General features: G+C 43.1%; 1 protein-coding gene across 2 annotated transcripts in view; it reads right to left on the minus strand.

Annotated features, from left to right (window-relative positions):
• PARD3B (par-3 family cell polarity regulator beta) overlaps nt 1–19,698 on the minus strand; it is a 725,193-nt gene that overhangs the window by 107,236 nt on the left and 598,259 nt on the right. For both annotated transcript variants that reach the window (XM_075069989.1, XM_075069988.1), the window contains exon 20: nt 11,491–11,799. In XM_075069989.1, the coding sequence (XP_074926090.1) occupies nt 11,491–11,799 (309 nt within the window). The remainder of the gene's footprint in view (nt 1–11,490; nt 11,800–19,698) is intronic.

The raw sequence follows: 19,698 nt of genomic DNA on the forward strand, positions 1-19,698 counted from the left end.
ATAAAATAGTGAATTTTAATCTGCGGCAGATGCAGCTTCAAAGTTATTCATGTTATGTAAAGAAAAACTGTACTCATCTTCCTCAGACTAGCACTTTGAAATTTCCAAAGATAAGTAGCATAAATAAATTAAGAACTATATTTGGCAATGAATTTGGCATACTTTAAAATGCATACTACTGGGCTGAGCAAACACATTGAGCGATTTGTTCCTCTTTAGCACCATACCTGAGATATATCAAGTGTTTCATAAATCTTTTACATCACTATGTTTTAAAGGAAAAAGAGGAAATTGCTTTTTTAAAGTGTGAGATGGAGTTGCAGCATGCACCATGCATGTCGTCTAAGGGATAGGAATGTAGAATATATCATTTTTTGACTATGGTGTGACATCTGATTAAAGTAGGACCATGTATATCATTGTTGCTACCATTGTTATACAATTGGAACAAATCTTGTACAAAGCATGTCATAAGGTGTCAATGGAAAAGTTATGATTTGATTACTATTGTATGTGTGAATCATTTTTGTATTGAAAGTTATGAATATTGACTATATACCCGTGTTTCAAACGTGTTTGCTCCTGTGGTAACACCCACAAGGTGGTTAGTTTACATCTAGTCTAGCCAATACATTGTGAATAGACCATTCAAGTTGACGGCCCATCAACAAACACAAATACTTCAGCCTGAACATGGGTAATGGCTGCTGCTGAGTCATCAGAGCATGCAAGGACATGTGACTTGCTCATGTGACCATGAACTCCATCTTGTACATGTACTTTTCCACAAACTAAGACTGAGAGTTTTCCCTCCACATGGGAGAAAGTATAGAAGGTCCTGGAAGCATCTCCATTTTGCCTCTTTCCAGCTCTGATCTCTGGATTATACACTGCTCTACAGCCAAAATGCTTCTGAAATAAATGTAGTCAAACTTTACTAATTCTGGGTCACTGAGAACGAAAATGATGCTTAAAATTGTTGATTGGCTCTAGTCTAGCTGTTGGGCTCCAGACTACAGCAGTGGAATCTCCTGGCAGGTGATGTTAGGGTTTCCATGTTCCGTGACCGTCAAAAGGATCTTGTCCCATTCTTCTTCATGGAAGGTGATCTTGTAGCCTGCAACAACATCGATGGTGTGATGGCAGCCCTCAACATCGTTCACGATCCAGATGAGTGGAGACTGTTCATTGATTCATCGAAGACGAGTCTTAAAGCTGTTTTGCTGCATAATGGCAATGTTTTGCCATCAATTCCAGTTGGTCATGCAGTCCATATGAAGGAAACCTATGACAACATGAAACAACTTTTGAGGTGCATAAACTATGACCAACATCAGTGGCAGCTTTGTGGCAATTTGAAGGTTGTTGCTCTCTTGCTTGGTCTGCAGACTGGATACACAAAGTACTGCTGTTTTCTCTGCGAATGGGATAGTCGTGCAAGAGATTCCCACTACATCAAGAAAGATTGGCCACTCCGACAGTCATTGGAGCCTGGGAGGAAAAGTGTTCAGCATCCACCACTTGTTGAATCAAGGAAGATTTTGTTACCACCCTTACACATCAAGCTGGGTCTGATGAAGAACTTTGTCAAGGCCATTGACAAAACACAAGCAGCTTTCAAGTACCTCCGTGGAAAATTTCCAAGGTTAAGTGAAGCTAAGATAAAGGAAGGTGTCTTTGTTGGTCCTCAGATTCGTGAACTTCTTCGAGATGATGCATTTGACCATGCACTGCGTGGCAAGGAAAAGACGGCATGGAAAGCCTTCCAGTTAGTGGCAATAAATTTTCTCGGAAACAACAAGGCAGACAACTACAGGTTGTTGGTGGAAAACCTCCTCAAGGCATACAAAAGCCTTGGTTGCAACATGTCACTAAAGATACATTTTTTGCACTCTCATCTAGATTTTTTTCCACCAAACTGCGGAGCAGTGAGCGACGAGCACGGCGAGCGATTTCACCAGGACATTGCAACAATGGAGAAACGCTATCAGGGCAAATGGAGCCCATCAGTGCTTGCAGACTACTGCTGGACAGTGACAAGAGATGCTCCATTTAATGAATACAAGAGACAAGCCAAGAAGCGCCGAGTAGACACTGAATAGGACTAAACTATGTACATAATAGTTTTTTGCCTTTGGTTTCATAATAAATTTTATTTATATAACCCTTTTGCTGATTTTTAAAGTGTTACATAAACAGGACAGGTGAAATATTATCATGTAAAGCAACCATAAACACATGAAAAGATCTAGGTTTACAATTTATGATTAAAACTCTACTATCTTCACAATATACATAGACATAAAATGTAAAAACTTAAATATCTTAGAAGCAGTAGCCAATCCATTGTTTTAATTGTCATATTTGAATTCAGCACATCAAAATACATAATAAATACCACATTTTATCTCTGAAGCAGATGACTTCTCAAAAATTGTAGACCAGTGTTATGGACTAACAGCAGTATTATGACCAGTGGACTGAGGACCTTCTAATCTTTTGGATGTTACCAGAGACACTATAAACCAGCAGTTTATTCCATCACTGCTACAAACCTGATCCAAGAACTTTGCAATGATTGTATTATTTGATTTTTTTGACCATTTTAACTCTCTCTTCTTTTTTCTTATAAACAAACCTTTGGATATTAGATACTAAAGAATTGACAACAGCATGATTATTGAGTAAGATCTAAATTATATATTGACCTGGGTATGTAGATGGTTCTTTGGGATCATAAGAACCCTTTGGTTGATGAAATTGGTTTTAAATAACCACTCATCATTAAGTCTAGTATCTGGGCAGTGAAACAAGTGCTGGGATACCTAAGGGTACTGAATTTCTGACTTCTTGTTAGCCAGTGTGGTGAGACAGAAGTTTTACTTTTGTTACTGGTTTGGTATATCTTATGGAAGAATAACCACCAATGTAGGGTGAGTCTGCTCTATTTCTCAGCAGTTTGTCCTAAATCTGGCATCCTCAGCTGTGACCCACTGAGGCACGGTGACACCTAGGTTGTGCTATGGCAGAAGTTAGCAATATTATGAGACAGCCTAGATGAGTAAGCACTGTAAAGAGATGTGTGACTCACTATTCCTTTCAGTAACATATGTACCACAAAATACTGCATTGTGAAATGTGTGAGACAATGTTGCGTGTGGATTTATGGATAACTCGCTGCTATTATGCTTTACAGTCTGTGACTAAAATTGTTTAAACTCTCCCAGGTATGTTAGGGGGCTGTTGATAAACAGGCTCTCTCTAGACAAAGGAAAGAGGCTAACTCCTCTGAATTTGGACATATCTGGTTAATGGGCTAGTCATTTATATCAGAAGTTGCAGGAAGAGATAATTTGTATTATAAACATTACCAACAGCAGAAAAGACAGCCTGGAGTCTGTACCAGTGTGATGGGGGTCTACACCCCATACTTGCCTGGAAAGGGTTAATGTAGGCTAAGAAGGTGGCCAATTAACCAGACAGGCCACAGCTGACAGGAATCAGGTGGCTTGAGTAATCCCTTGACTGATGGAGGGAGCCCAGCCAAGAAGAAATGAGCTGTGTGGGATTTATAAAGCCAGGAAATGGGTTGCTGAAGGGGGCAATAGGGAAGTATGCTGCAGTCACTGCCCGGGAGGAGTGTTTCATAAGAACATTAGAACGGCCGTACTGGGTCAGACCAAAGGTCCCTCTAGCCCAGAATGCTGTCTATCGACAGTGGCCAATGCCAGGTGCCCCAGAGGGAGTGAACCTAACAGACAATGATCAAGTGGTCTCTCGCCTGCCATCCATTTCCATCTCTGACAAACAGAGGCTAGGGACACCATTCCTTACCCATCCTGGCTAATAGCCATTAATGGACTTAACCTCTATGAATTTATCTAGTTCTTTTTTAAACCCTGTTATAGTCCTAGTCTTTGGAGGCTGCAGGGGCATGCAGCCTACAGCTGCTCCCTGGGAGGAGGGAGTGGTGAAGCCAGCAAACCCAGACGGTAAGGAAAGGGGCTCAGGGAAAGGCCTAAAAGGAAACAGACCCTGACTGCTGTCTAGAGGCTGCTTGAGCTGGAAACTGGAGCCAGGGTCGGCCCAGATTCCCCTGCTAGCCAGTGAGGGAGTGGCACCAAGGCACTGAATGGGACAACGTCCTAGGCCTGCTGAAGGAAGATTTTGATATCCCAGAAGGGGAAAACATGCACAGGGACCTGGCTGGAGGGCTGAGTCATGAAGAGGCAGCAGCAGCTCATGGAGTGAGAGAGGGGCTGCAGACCCAGAGAGAGGGAGGCAGCATGTCACTGCAGAAAGGAGCATCCACCTCATGAGCTATTTCCTAGAGTGACTAGGAGGAGGTGCCAGCCTAGTGGTGAGTTGAGCACCCCATCACAACCAGACAGAATGGCACCCACAACTAGCTGGGAAAAGGAGCTTTATGTGGGGATACATTTCAGAAGAATACATTGCAAAGGTTTACTGGACTATAAAGAAGAGTGAACTTTCTAATGGCTAAGACAGTTTCTCATCAGGTAAAGGATAACTTAAGGGTTCACCTCCTGGTCACTGGTGATTTCTCCTATGGAGACAAGCCCTTCGACACTTCTGAAAATTTTACACTACATGGTTGTGAATGGACTGTGTCCTCTGAAGAGACAACTATATGGCTTTTTGATACTGAAGTCCTTCCTTCTCTACCTTCTCACAGAAAGTTTGCACTATTAAAAGGCATAGCCCTGGACACGTACAAGAGGCTGCATTACTGAAAATTGAGGGTGATTAGAAATAAACAGAAAAATGCTGATTGACAAAGAAATGTGTGATTTTTTTCAAGTTAATGTGTTTCTATTTTTAACTTATGTCAGTTCTTAGGATTCCCGGAGTGCACTGATCATACTAATGCTTCGGTTACATTCATGAAGAAGAACCACTGAAATTTCTATAGCATCTCTCATCTCAAAGATCTTGGCAAAATATACACAGGATTACTTCACCTTCACTACAATGCAGCCATCACTGAGAAGAAATGCACCAACTGTTTAACAGTGCACAGGAATGCCACATAGCAGTTTAAATCAAGAAGAAAAGAAAACTATGCAAAACTGAAATTGCAGATGGAGTTTTAGGTAGAAGGGATGTAAGTATGCATGTTGGAAGTACAAGAGGAACCTGCCCCAGATGTATGCATTTACATAGCAGGGGTTAACCATGTTCTTCCTAATCACCTGAGTAATAATCTCAGCACATGCGTAGAGCACTGCAGCCTGCATTTTGCACTGTAGAGGGTTCCCAGGTTGGTATGGGACAACCCATGAGTGCGACACTATAGTAAAAAAATAAATTCAGATCATGATGTGTTTTTTAGTGGGGGAAGGGAAAGGCAGTTAATTATATATCAGCTATTAGTAGCACTTATCTGGCCATAGAGATTCTCTCATTATAAGTGGCCGTATAATTTTATAAAAGTCATAAAAATGATAATACATTTTTTTTAAAAAAATTTGATTTCTTGATTCAACAGATGAGTTTTAATTCTCTCTGGCAATGACACATAACTGGAATTCCCAGACTAAAATGAGATCATCTACGCTCTGCTGAAACCAAAGAAGAAAGGTTTTTTTTGGGTTTTTTTTTTAAACTTTAGTCACTACTCAAGTCCCCACACACTATATCACCAGCTATGATTCAGAGGGAGGGAAAAAACACAGTATTCTGAAGAAAAATTAACAGCAAAAAATCATGACACACACACAGAGGGAAATCTAGCAAAACATGAACTATTCCATGAACACTGATAAAAGCAAAATAACTTCTGTTTGGCTAATAAAGCATCCATTATCCACCTTCCCATTGTTCTGATGCAGATGAGGTCATTTTCACACCTGACCTAAGATAGATTTGTTTGGTAATTAATGTAGTTTTTCTTTCCACAGCTCCATCTCCTCTCAGTTGCCCACACTGGCAGGATTTCCTCGCCTCCAGTTGTCAGTATTTTCAATAACTGTTGGTTTAGATGTCACAAACCATTCTATAAATTCAAATCCGTTTATTCAGGTTTGACACAACTCTAACGGTGAATACAAACAAACTTTTGTCTTTGAGAGAGAGGAAAGACAGATTTAATACTGGCAAAGGCAGCCTAACAGGAATTCCAGTTTCTCCAATATGGCCAAACAGGCTCTACAAGCCCCAGATTCAACTAAGATTTTCTTGCTAGCAGGTTGGTAATGGACCAGCCCAGGGAGACCAGGCTCACCCAGGGTTACTTCTGCCTCACCTCATCATCAAATTTTTTTTTTTAAGTTGGGGTTTTCCTGTTCAAGTTTTGGTTTTAGTTTTCCAGTAAGTGTTGCTTGTGTGGCTCGGAATTAGAGATGAGTTCATGCTAAAATCCCAGCTCCAAACACTGCAACCAGACCTGGACTTGGATCAGAGTCTGCAGCTCAATCTTATCACAATAGCAAACAAAGTCTACATTTAATGGTAAGACACACTTTATCCAGCCAAAACCTACATGTTCATGGGAGAGACTTGTACATTCCTTTTCACTTTCACAAGAAAGCGATACATACCACAACTTCAGTTTCAATTGGAATTGTACAAAATGGTCTTGTTAAAATGGAATTCTGTAACAGAACTTTACACCCCTATTAGGTCTGGCGCAGCTAGCAGCACACCTAATAATGGGTCTAATCTAAGTATGTTTGAATGTGAGAAATTTCAGATTTGGATCTGGATTTCGAATCCTCTACATTTAGCACAGAGTTGACATAACTGGCTCCTATGCATGGGGGGGTGGGGTTGATGGTATGGAAGGGGAGATGACAATTAGCTGCCTCTCCCTTGTATGGCAGCTATCCCCTTCTTGACTATCTGATCAACAACTTTCTCCTATACTGTATTCAGATGAATGAGAAAGAGAATTTGGCATATTCCCTGCTAAGCATTTACATTTCTGTTCATGTCACAAACTTCCGATGATCTGTATTTCAATGGTCCTAAGACCAGGGCTGGCCTTACCATGAGGTGAACCGAGGCAGCTGCCTCAGGTGCAAGACTGTGTGTGTCTGGGGGGGTGGGGAGGTGCACTAGGACCCAAAGTGTAGAAAATTGTGTCTGCTGCTGGTGCATATGTATTCTCTCTGCTCTAGATGCACAGAGATGGTGGAGTGCTGTGCTGGAGGAAGGAGGGCACAAGAGACATAACAGGCAGGCAGGAGAAAAGGTGAGAGGGAATAAAGCAGCAGAAGCTGCAGGGAAAGAGGAGGAGCAGCTTCTTATGTACCTCTCTAGCACCCTCAGGAGCCTGGACTGATTAACATCAGCTTCTCAGGGAGCCTCCTGTTTCCTGCTGCTTCCCTGAACCTGCTTGAGGACAACAGCAGTCAACTGAAGCAGTAGGAGCCAATTAGGTCCTTAAGATGCTGATATCTTCCCTCAGTCAGGCCCTGCTACCAACCTGCTTATTTTTCCCCTTCAATTGAGTGTTGAGAGCCACTATAGCTGGCACAGAACAGCAACCATGAGTGAAAGAAGAAAACGCCCCTCTGGGCAGCATTCAGAAAAAGAGAAAGCAAAGGAAGATTTTCTGTCTAAGCAGGAAGGAGCTCTCCTGAGATACAGAGACACAAATGTTCATGGTGACCCTTCCGGCCCCAGTGAGGATTAGGGTGACCAGACGTACCGATTTTATAGGGACAGTCCCGATTTTTGTCTCTTTTTCGTATATAAGCTCCTATTACTCCCTATCCCCAGTCCCGATTTTGCTGTCTGGTCATCCTAGTGAGGATGTGAATGGTGAGAAGATGCCTGATCTCCCAGTTAGTCAGAGTGCAGGTGACCTAGCAGCTACTGCAGCGTCCATATCTCCATCTCAAATGGATGTAACCATGCATATTCCTGAAGAAAAATGTAGGTCAGAGAAGAGTGTGGTTGAGGCGCAAGAAACAGCTGCTGCTGAGTTTAGTTCCTTAAGTCTAGATTATCCAGGACTGTGGACCCACTTGAGCAGTAGCCTGAGGGACTTCCTTGTACTGCATGGGCCACAGCAAGTGAAAAACTTCATGTTCCCCAAAGACAAGGAAAATAGAAGTTTCCATCCAACACATTACTGGCATGAAATCCCCAATGGTGACAAAGTGAGAGGCCATGGCTTATGTACTCAAAAACCCAGAATGCTGCATACTGTTTTTGTTGCAAACTCTTCCAGTCTAATGTTCCAGCCACATTGGGTTCTACAGGAACAAAGGACTGGAAAAATCTGGCTAGAAATCTGGCATGCCATGAGAAGGCAGCAAATCACCAGAGAGCATTCCATAGGTGGAAAGAGCTTGAGATGAGACTAAGGTTAAAGGCCACCATAGATGATCAGCATCAAGAGAAGAAGATTGCATCAGAGTCTCTTTACTGGCAAAATGTTCTGAAAAGGCTCATTGCCATTGTGAGAATGCTTGCTACCCAAACCTAGCACTGTGTGGCACTTCAGATCAGCTGTATGTGCCAAACAATGGAAACTTCCTTAAAATTGTGGAGCTGATGGCTGAGTTTGATGCTGTACTCCAGGAGCATCTAAGAAGAGTCACCACCCAAGAAATGTACACACACCACTGGAAAAAAAACAATTCAAAAAACAATTCAAAAATGAGATCATCACAGTTACTGGCAACAAAAGTCAAACAGAAGATTGTGGCAGATCTGAAGTCAGCAAGATATACTCTGTTATTCTGGACTGCACACCTGACATCAGCCATATGGAACAAATGACTTTAATGGTGCATTTTGTAACAACAACAGAACCTAGTGAAAATGTCCCTGCAATGGTGACTGTCAGAGAGCATTTCTCTAGAAGTTTTATTGACATTGATGATAATACAGGGAGCATTTGGTATGACAAATGTCTTCTTAAAAAAGCTGGAAGATACGGGAATTGCGATAGCTGACATGAGAGGTCAGGGCTACGATAATGGTGCCAACATGAGAGGAAAGAACAGAGGAGTGCAGACATGGATCCGAGAGTTAAACCCTCGAGCTTTTTTTGTCCCATGCAGTTCTCATTCATTGAACTTGGTGGTCAGTGATGCAGCATCAGCAACTTGGTGGTCATTGATGCAGCATCAGCTTCTAATGAGGTTGCTGAATTTTTTAACGTAATTCAAAGCATCTATGTATTTTGCTCTCCATCAACTCATCGATGGCAAATTTTGAAGCAACATCTGGGAGTTTCATACAATGGGAAAGTTGAGTGAAGGCGATAAAGCCTATCAAACACCAAATTGGGAAGATATATGATGCCATAGTTGCCATTATGGAGGATAATGCTATGACAGGAACTGTTGGTGGGAGAACAGTGGCAGAGGGAAATGAAATCACCAGAAACACACATAACTTCAAATTTCTATGTGACTTAGTGTTGTGGCATGACATACTGTTTGAAATAAATGTTGTAAGCAAGAGATTTCAAGGTGTTGACCTTGATATTATCTGGAGCGATGGAACAACTGGACAAAGCAATGGCATACCTACAGTCTTATGGTCAGATGAGGGATTTCAAAACGTTCTGAAGAGTGCACAGAAGTTGGCAGAGGAACTTTACACAGAAGCTATTTTCCCACCCATTCAAGAATACAAGAGTAATCGAAGAAGAGGATGACATTTTGATTATGAGGCACAGGATAATCCCATAAGAGACCCCAAACAACAATTCAAAGTTGAATTCTTTAAGCAGGTGCTAGATTGTGCAATACAGTCAGTTGAAGAACATTTCATGTAGCTCAAGGAACACAACAGTATATCTGGGATGTTGTATGATATTCCAACACTCCTCACTATACCTGAAGATCTACACCAGCAATGCAGGGCACTGGAGACAGTGTTGACACATGATAACATGCGCGATATTGATGTGAGTGATTTAGGTGATGAACTGAAAGCCCTTTCAAGATACATTTCAGCAAGATCAACTCCAAAGGCTGTTCTGGAATATATGTGCACAAATAAGATGACCACCCTCTTTCCAAATGCTTTTATTGCTCTGCGCATACTTCTAACACTCCCTGTAATAGCTGCCAGTGGAGAACGCAGTTTCTCCAAGCTGAAGTTAATAAAAACACATCCACGCTCCACAATGACATAGGAGAGACTGGTCAGCCTTGCAACCATCTCAATAGAGCATGAGCTGGCCCAGACTGTGGACCTTCAGGAAGCAGTTCAAATCTTTGCAACCAAGGAGGCATCACTTTGGTTATTCAAACAGATAAAAATGCCAGTATTTACAGTTACATTTGCTGTTCAGACATTTGAAAGTTAACTTAATTAAAATTTTTGAACAAGGCATTTTAAGTTGTTAGTTCTCCTTTACTGGGGTAGGTAGCAGAGCAGTACCATGAGAGGAGTAGAACAGAAAGGAGGCAGAATGGAGACCTTTTGAAGTTTTGGCCCAAGTGAGGAGGCGTGGTGGCCAAATGGGGGAATCATTTGAGCTCCCTGCCTCAGGTGCCAAAATATTGTGGTCCGGCCCTGGCTAAGACATATCCAAAGTATTGTATCTCTACAAACTCAAAACTCTCCATATCTGTGCTCTCACAGCCTCTCAAACACATCCAGCATAGAATGTGGCAGTGAGGAACCATATTACAAGCCACCATACAAGATTCATTCACTCATATTTAAACTGCTCCCACATCCCATATTCCCAATTCTTCTAATGTCCATTCACCCATCTTCCTTGCACAGTCACGTACTGGCTAGAAAAATTCCATGTACATTTATTAACACCATGACACTAATGAAATCATATATTTCTTATACTCCCCAACTCCAGAAGTAACCAGCTTTAGAAACCTCACAGTGGTGGCTGTATCACTGAGTCACAGGGTTTTCTTTTTAATTCAAAGAAAAACTTCACCATCTTTCTTTAATGCTATCAACCCGGGAGTTTGACAGTAAGGATTAAAAATTGCTCCTTCTTTCTCACTTGGTTATTGGAAAGGCTGTGAAAGGTAATCAGTCTTGTGAAGCTAAACTTTACACTCTGCATAAAATGCCATGATTCCCAGGTCTCTCCCCAACCTAATTGAAAGTGCATAATATTGCACAGCTGGGGAAATGTAAACTGTAAACATATGCAATATATCACACCATCACACAAAACTCTGTTATAATGGGCACTGGCTGATCATCAGGACCAAAAGGGATCTAAAAACAGTTTTGCTGAAGAATAAGAACTTTTCCTGTCTAAAAGAGAAAAAAAACGCTTTCTCAGCAGCATAGGAATTGGATTGGAGCAGGCAGTTCATTCATTCTGTTTGTGAAATATGGACCTTTCTATAATGATTTTTATTTGACTGCTGCTTTATGTAGACCCTTCGGGGTACTGTTGGGGCAAAGGCTGTTCTTGGTCAAAATGAGGTAAATCAAGAGTAAAACCATTTTTTTCTATTCAGTAAATGCAAGTGCACGTGAAATTGAAAAATCAGGTGATCTGCAGCCATTGGGTAGTATTACCTGTCAGCAGAAGTCTGTGGATGGTGCTGCTTGTTTATCTTTGCATACAGTCCTTCCAAATGCTCCCTCTCTCCTGACACTGAAGGGATATCCCGTGGGTATCCAAAAGTTTCTGCTACAGGGGGAGATGATGGCCTGTAGACATTTGCTGCTGGATAAGCCTCTCTGAAGTGATTCACTATGGCATAATTTGGGTCCATCTCATCATCATCATCATCAATATCAGGAGGTGGACCTACAGGGCTCATGGAGTAATCAGCAAGCCCTCTTGCCTGCTTTTGCCGTAACTCCTGATGTTTTGCACCGATCCTAATCATTAGAAAGAAACAAAGAAACAAACACCACATTTGGATTTACAGCAAACCAGTAATGCATCAAGCAAAATTTTAAAAACATCTCTCAGCTGTTCTAAATGTAAACTATACGTATATTTCAAGACAGTAGAACTCCAATGCAAGCAGAAATCTCTAGATTTTATTCCTTTGGTATGCATCTTTGTAAACAAGATGTGTTATCATTCTGCACTCCTGACAACAGATTATTGCAGAACAGGGTGCAATTTTTCACAAGTATTCCTGATAAGAGCTGTTTGTGTATACGTGCACAAACACAGTTTCAATCATACACAGATCTAATATTTTAGAAATACATCTCTACTACTAAAGGTTTGTGTTAAAACCACAATGCAGGCTTAAATATCTAACCTAATCTTCAAACTTTTCTTCTAAATTAGCCAATAAAAATATTATTGCCTCTATGGCCTCTTGACTGACACATATTCTTCTAAATAAATTAACCTGCGAAAAGTGGATTAAACTTGAAATAAATGTGAAGATGGCACAGTTGTTTGCAAAGCAGGAGCAAAAGCAATTTGCTTGAGATTTAAAATATATATATATATATATATATATATTCCCATAAATGGAAGACCTCATGTCTCATTATATAGGGGCTAGGGACAGAGTAAAACAGGGAAGAAATTAATAGAAACCTGACAGAGATGGATTGGTACATATAAGTGAATTAAAGACCATTACTGGCAGTGCTCCACTGTGATAAAGCCTTAAGTGGTATTACAAAACGCTTCTGCTAATCAGTGCCATTGTGTAATCTGTGGGGAATAGGAATGGGAAAACATATTCAGGTAACTTTTGAACCCAAACTTCAACAATTCAATATTTACTCCTGAATCAAAAATACAATAAAAGTTCCATGAATGTGCAACTTCTGTTAAATGTTCAGTTCCTCTTTAAGATGGCATAATTAAACACAAAGAGAAGAACGACAGCAGTGTGCTGACTGTAGCATGGAGAATACCGTGGAGTAAATGGTACTGTACTTATGGAAGTGTGTGATGCAGGAAAAGATGCAAGGCAGGAGCACGTATCACACCTGTAAAAGTCTACATTTACCACGGTCACTGTATCTGAAGTATAGCAGCATTTCCCCATACTTGATAAATACAGTGAAGTCTACAGACAGAAGAAGAGGTAGGAAAATACTTAATGTGGTTAAACATTGGTGATGACTGTGGCCAAAAAACACACACAGTGTGTGCAGGACAAATAGTCGGCCTGGAGATGAGAAAATAAAAGGTTTTGGAGAAAATTTGGAAGGGCCCTGAAAGATACATAGCCCTGGAAATAAGACGACTAAACTCCATTGAGATATTAATGCATTGTTGTACATCCGGTCGATCCATTCTTTCCAGATATGTGCAACCAGCTGGAACATGTACCTGCTGATTTTTATTTTGCTTCATTAGAAAACATATTTCAGTATGAAAAACCAAGATGCATCTTGTGGTGGGGAGGGACAATGCAGCAGTCAGCTTTGATGGGTGTCAATGAGGTGCGCACACCAAGGTTTTGGCAGCTGGCGGGAGGGAGGGGTGGAAAAGAGGAAAGTGTGTTCAATTTTTCCTCTCCCACTTCCTCAGCCATGGAACACTCCTCTCTTCCTCCTCCCCCTCCCAAGTCACCCTCCCTCTTTCCAGATAAAACATAACAGTCAGTAACAGGTGGGTGCAAGAACAATAGTTTTCTGTGTCCTCTCTACTGTTTTCTCCAAGTCCTCTAGCCCCCATCCAGTTACTGAATTTTCTGCAGATAAGGCTACATTTAATTTATTTAATTTCTCTTACTGTATTTCTTCTGTTTCCTTTTTATTTCTTTGTTCCTAGTAAGTTCCTCAAACTACCTGGGTTTTCTGTTCTCATACCTTCTATGTTTTGTGTTTTCTTTTGGCTTTTTCCTATTTCTCTCCTCTACTCAATCCTGCTCTCTCTGTACCCTTCAGTCTTCTCTGCTTTTCTACCCCTCTCATTCTCTCATTACACCACACACATATTCTTTGTCTCTCATTCACATGCTGGCCCAGCCAGGTCAGTAGCCTTGTGTAGAGGGTGGAGGCTGACCAGCCTGTAGGCTCACCACTCATAGCAGTGCCAGGATTCAGAGTGAGTCTTTGATTCCACATGGATCTGTTACTATGTGAATGGGAGATTTCACTGGGGGGTCTCATGGAGTTGACATATAACAGACCTGGTCAGTGAAGCACACTGCTCTCAGCTAGCCTGCTGTCAATTTCATTGGCTCAGCTAGCTTATGGCTCCTTCAGACGGCCAGAGTTTGTTGGGGTTTACATAAAGTGGGGGAGAAGTGTGTTTTTTTGTAAAACAGACAGGGACACTGGGATAGATATTGAGGAAAAGGGATATTCCTTTATTCAGGGACATATGGTTACTCTGGGGTGGAGAAAAAGGCAAGCATGGATATACAACTGAAGTCTATGCTGAAATTACTATAGATGAAAACGAACACTAATAAGCAGTGACTGGTTTTCCTTTCTATACTATAGCGTCAAACCTCAAAAACAGCCCCAGCACAAACAATTAGTGAGTAGATGAAAATATGCAAGTATGGGTTCCTGAATAAAGATAAAAGAAAGACTACACAGCAGGAGGGATCCAGCCTGCCTGCGTCAGTGCTGCCAGAACAAAATCACCACATTTTATGATAAGTCATTTGGAAAAAGTTCTATTCCGATCAATTCTTGCAACAAAACAATCTTTCCAAGGTGAGTGCAGTATGGATCCTATTGTCAGGGAGTGCTTACAGTACTATGATGACAGGGATGGATTTCCATTTGCAATACAGCTACAGACATCAATACAGCAGGGAGTGGGTCTGTATCACGTGTGGCAAATTGCTGGTACTGTTCTGCTGGGTCTCTCGCTTTCTCTTCTCTGGGGTAGGTTCAGGGCGCTATTGCTTGTCTCTGAACCGGTTCTTAATTACTCCACTAGTGTCCTTGGAGGAGTGGAGAGGGAGGGACCTGGGCCCCCCTCTGTGATAAAGCCTCTGTCCCAAATCTGGACCTTAGCATTCAAAATTTGGGGGCTTAACATGAACTCCCCCAAGCTTATACCCAGCTTGGCTCTGATTTCGCTGCCATCAACCAGGATTTTAGGGTTCCTGGTCACCCCGAGTCACCCCAACCTTTCCCTGGGGGACCCCCAAGACCCAGAACCCCTGGGTCTCCCTATCTCAAATGGGAAAACAAGCTCCTCCCCCTTGTCTCCTTGTTATCTGCTCCCCAGCTTCCTTCCCTGGGTGAGCCTGGGCGATGCAGTACTTAGTATTAAATCTTGAGCAACACAAAGAGGGAATCACCCTCCCCTGAGGCGATGCTATTCACCTAGTAAAGCTATACTAAAGAGATGTTTCACCCCTTTCCTGTAGCCTACCCAGAGACCAAACTAACGGTCTTCAAAAGAAACTTTATATAAAAGAAGAAAATACAGACAAAATTAACCCACGTGCTAACATGTCCAATTACAGGCTCTGCTTATAAGAATTAGGAATACACGAGTCTAATCAAAATAGCAATTAAACACCAGTCCCAATTACACCCAGTTAATACAACCAAAGCAATAAAGCCTATGTGCTTGGTTTCTCTTGTACTCACACTTGATAGTAGAATTATTGGAAAGGAGATTGGAGTTAGCAGAGAAAGCTGTTTTTCTAATCCATAGCTGGGAGAAACAAAGCCCCGAGTTCTCTTTCCCCTCCCAGACGTTAAAAAATTCCAGTTTCTCTGATGGTCTTGGTCGTTGCTTGTTCCCCCGGTTCACCCCCTTAAGGTAAAAAGAAAATTAACCTTACTATTACTTCGTGACACCTCTACGTCCAGGTCCCACCAGGGCCTGAGGTTCGGTCGAGGTGATCCACCTTAGGCTTAGGCACTCGCGTTCCTTCCTGAGTTATTTCCCTCTTCCTATACCCTTTCAGCTTGCAAGGCTTGTCTTGCCTCCCTTACACAGCCCCTAGGTGCCCCTTAACTTAGGTTTCTCTGGACTTAAATTCCACTGCCAGAGTCCTCCACTTTCATACTTTCTCTCTATATCAACTCTTCATTTTTCTTCCAACTTTTTCTGCACTGCACTCTGCTCCAGCAAATCTTCCAACCTCCTTAATCTCCCCTGTCTGACTGAATAGGAGCGGTATTTTCAATATGACTGAAGTCTCAGTATGTGCCTTCTATTGGATCGTGCTCTAAAATGGTAAGTGTTCTAGTTTAATACTCAAGCAAACCTTCCTCGCCCTTGGGCAGATGGGGAAGTAAGGCCCCTGCTCACACTTTTCTGCTGCCCTCTCGCCAAGTGCTTGCAATCATACCCGCCCCCCCGCGCAACACCACGGGTTGGGCTACTGGGACGAGAGGTTAGTGTCTGGTGTAGAGGCCATCAGCAGTTGCCGTGTTGGCTTCCAGCCTAGTGCTGACCGAAAATGGAAAGGCTGCAAAGAGAGGAACACCTGTCACTCTGGGTTCCTTTCGCTGTTCTATTGCATCCATGGAGTGGGGCGTGATCAGTCCAAGGTAAACGCACGCGCCAGGAGTAGTAGCAGAGGTCGCCATAGCCCCATATTTATCGCCAGAATTCCTTATTCAACAACAGCTACTTTTGTTCCTGGAGAGGGAGCTTCGGCTGAGGTACAAGATGGGGTGATTCCTCTCCCTACCATTGGGAAGGACGGGACCGAGTCCCACTTCCGAGGCGTCGTTGCAGGATGATTCGTGTTCGAGTTGGGGCCATGAGTACTGATGGCAGCATAAGCTGTCGTAAATCTGCAAATGCTTCTTCGCGCATCGATCCCCTGCCTATCTCGGGGCCCCGTGTCTTTTATCAGATTCCGTCCAATGGCCCCCGCTTCATGTGGCGACTATGAGGATGAATCGTCCCAGATAGTATCCTACTTCCCAAATATGCTTGACCTTTTTTGCGTATTGCGGCTCGAGGCCATCTTGTATTGCCTCACCTTGTTCCTTTTTTGGGCTTACCAACCTCTCCTACGACATGGCCCGAGGTATTTGCCTAGCTATCTATCACTGAGTTCAGGGGCTTAGCGGTATTGAGACCGGCTTTCGCAGGGCGTTTCAGCATCTATCACAGTTGTTAGGTGTGTCTCCATAGGGTTGTATTAATATGTTGTCTAGATAGGCAGCGGCATATTGGCATGGGTCGTATAGTTTCATAAGCTTGGAAGTGTGGCGGCGGCCTGGAGTCCGACATGAGGCCAGTGTATTTGGACAGGCATCGGGTCTTGAGAAGCGTCTTTTCCTGGTACTGGAGGGGAATTTTGCATGTCTTTTGGTCGATCCGGTGGTTAGGTGTATTTTGGCTAGCCTAGCTGATCAACAGCTCGTTAATGCGGCATGATCGTGTGACATCGAAGTTGGGATACTTATTCAATTTTCGCGAAAGTATTACAAACTAGGGCTGCTTCGGCATTGGGATAGTCGACTATGCGATCTGGACTGGCTGTGGGATTCTCCCCATGACCCCGAGTTTCCAGCATCTTCCGCACTTCATCTAATTTTTCCTTTTTAGCTTTCGGTTTCGATGGGTCTTATGTCCCTTATCAGGGCTGTACATTATTGTTGGACTGTTGCGTTTCGAACCTGGGTTGAGGTAACAATAATCCTGGTTCCGGTGTTCATTTCTGGACTTCCGGTCGTTGTTTGGGGTTAATTCAGGAGATATCTATTACTGCTCTGTGGGCCGTCTGCCTTGAGTAGCTCTCGGTGACAGCAGTGTTCTGTCGATGCCAAGGTTCAGTAAGTTGATGTGGTGATTTGCTCTGCTTTCGGCGTTGGTTGGTTAACTTTAATTCAATTTCAATGGCTTCCTATCTCTATGGTCGTCAGTGTGCTAGGAGTTTGCTTTTCGGTTCGGCACTAAACCCACTCCCCGTTCCCTGGCTGATAATCTCGTACTTTCCCCGACGGTTGTAATAGTGTGCTGATGCCTTCTTTGTGCTTTTTCAGAATGTTCTCGTACTATGGGTCTCGAGTTATCCGACTTCTATCTGTGTCTTCTGCTCATGATTTTTCGCTGGGTTGGTTGTTCCCCAAATCTCCTGTGGCGAAATCTATTCGCGTGGGTGGTGGCGTCAATCAAGGTTCAAGGAGAAAACGGGGATGCCTGGGAACTTCCATATATTCCGGAACTTAGATATCCGGTTAAAAGGGTTGTCCAGTCTTTTCCATCCTGTTGCTACCCCTTCCAGATCTTTTTTGAGGGTCCGATTAATCTTTTCGTAGTTGTTGTATTTGGATGGTAGACTTAAGTCCAAGTGCTTGTATGCGAGCAGGGCCTAGTCTTATTAGTTTTTGACATAACGCGGTTTCCCGGTGCATCAGGATCTCTTGGATGCCCACTGTGCCGAAAACTGTAGAGTTCTTTTGTTTATGCTTAGACGTGGGGTATCTTAAGGATGCCTTGGATATCGCGTGGCTGTGCAAGGATGACTAGTAGTGTTCGGGGCCCCGTTGCCGACTTTTCTTGAGTGGGCCCTTGTCATAGTATCTTCGACAGGGACAGTCGAATAAAATAGGGAAAGGTACTAGTGGGGGCCCGCAAGTGGAGTGGTCGGGGGCTATGAACTGGCATTCAGGGAGGAGACATTACCTGGACTTTCTTGCTCGTATCTTGCCAATAAAACCCTCTTAGGATTTATACCAGTGTCTATGTTCCCTAGATGTACCAAATAATAGATATATTATATAAGTCTTCCTTATGTGTTTCCGTGGGATAAGGAGTTGCTCTATTTTCCTCGTATTTGCTTATTCTGTACAGACAGATCGTGTATGATAATTTACTCATGGCTTGGACTTTGATTTCCTTTCAGGCACTCACATTTACTTCACTCCTCTCCTCTAACGTTTCGGCATTATAATGGGGCTGGTCCTAGCCAAAGGTCTCACGTGCAGTACTGAACTGACCTGTATTCTAGGGGGGCCTATTTAACTGCTTCCCCTGGGCTCCATTGGGACAGAACTCCTCTGAGTCGCCGTGGAAACCCATTCCTGTTCTCCTGGGCGGTTCGCCTCCCAAGGGAAGTTTTTGATTTGCTGCAGGAATCCTGGTTCCCTAATTTTTATCCGCTTTCGTTCTCTGCCCTAGCTTCGGGGTTTTCCAGGATCGGAACTTGGCAAATACAGCCAAACATTGGGGTGAGGCTTCTTTATTGCTCTGTCTCGCTCGGGGTTGCTACCTCTCCTGTTTCTCTATCAGGTGTCAGGTAAGCTCTCAAGGGAAGTCTCTCCATCAAAACAGCGGTAACGGAGCTTGGGGTGACTCCTGCAGACTCTCGGTGGTATTCCCTGGCTATCACATCCGCCGGCACATTGCCTAGGTCCCAATGTTCTTGTGCCATTGTATGATGTGACCCTGTGCTTTTGGCCGGAGTTGTTGGTCTGTCCCCACCGCTCCCGAGACCAGTTGAAGCATCCCGAAATCTGATTAAATCTATGGTTTTTATCATTCTTTTTACAGGTCTGTAACTCCATGTGAGGGTTCATGTACCCTACCGGCTGATAAGGCCACATTGTCATAATTTCCCCGTGTACAATGCATAGTACCTCTTAGTTGGCAATTGGGTGCTATGTCCCAATTCCCTCCATTTCATATAGCTCTATTCCGGTTGTCCTCTTCTTGCCTGGGGTTAGGTGGGCCACCACATTCTTCCCAAACCGCCAAGGTATTTTGAGTGAGCCATCTCGCTGTTCATTCTCACTGGTTAGAGTTTCCTAGAGTTCTGACAGTCCGGGGACTATGGGTTTTGGGTTGTTTCCTGGGTTGCATGTCTCCCGCTTGGGGTTGGACAGTTCGCGGGTGCCAGTTGTATACCGCTGCCCTCGATA

The sequence above is a fragment of the Chelonoidis abingdonii genome, chromosome 10 (genome assembly GCF_003597395.2).
Source record: "Chelonoidis abingdonii isolate Lonesome George chromosome 10, CheloAbing_2.0, whole genome shotgun sequence".
NCBI classification, from domain to species: Eukaryota; Metazoa; Chordata; order Testudines; family Testudinidae; genus Chelonoidis; species Chelonoidis abingdonii.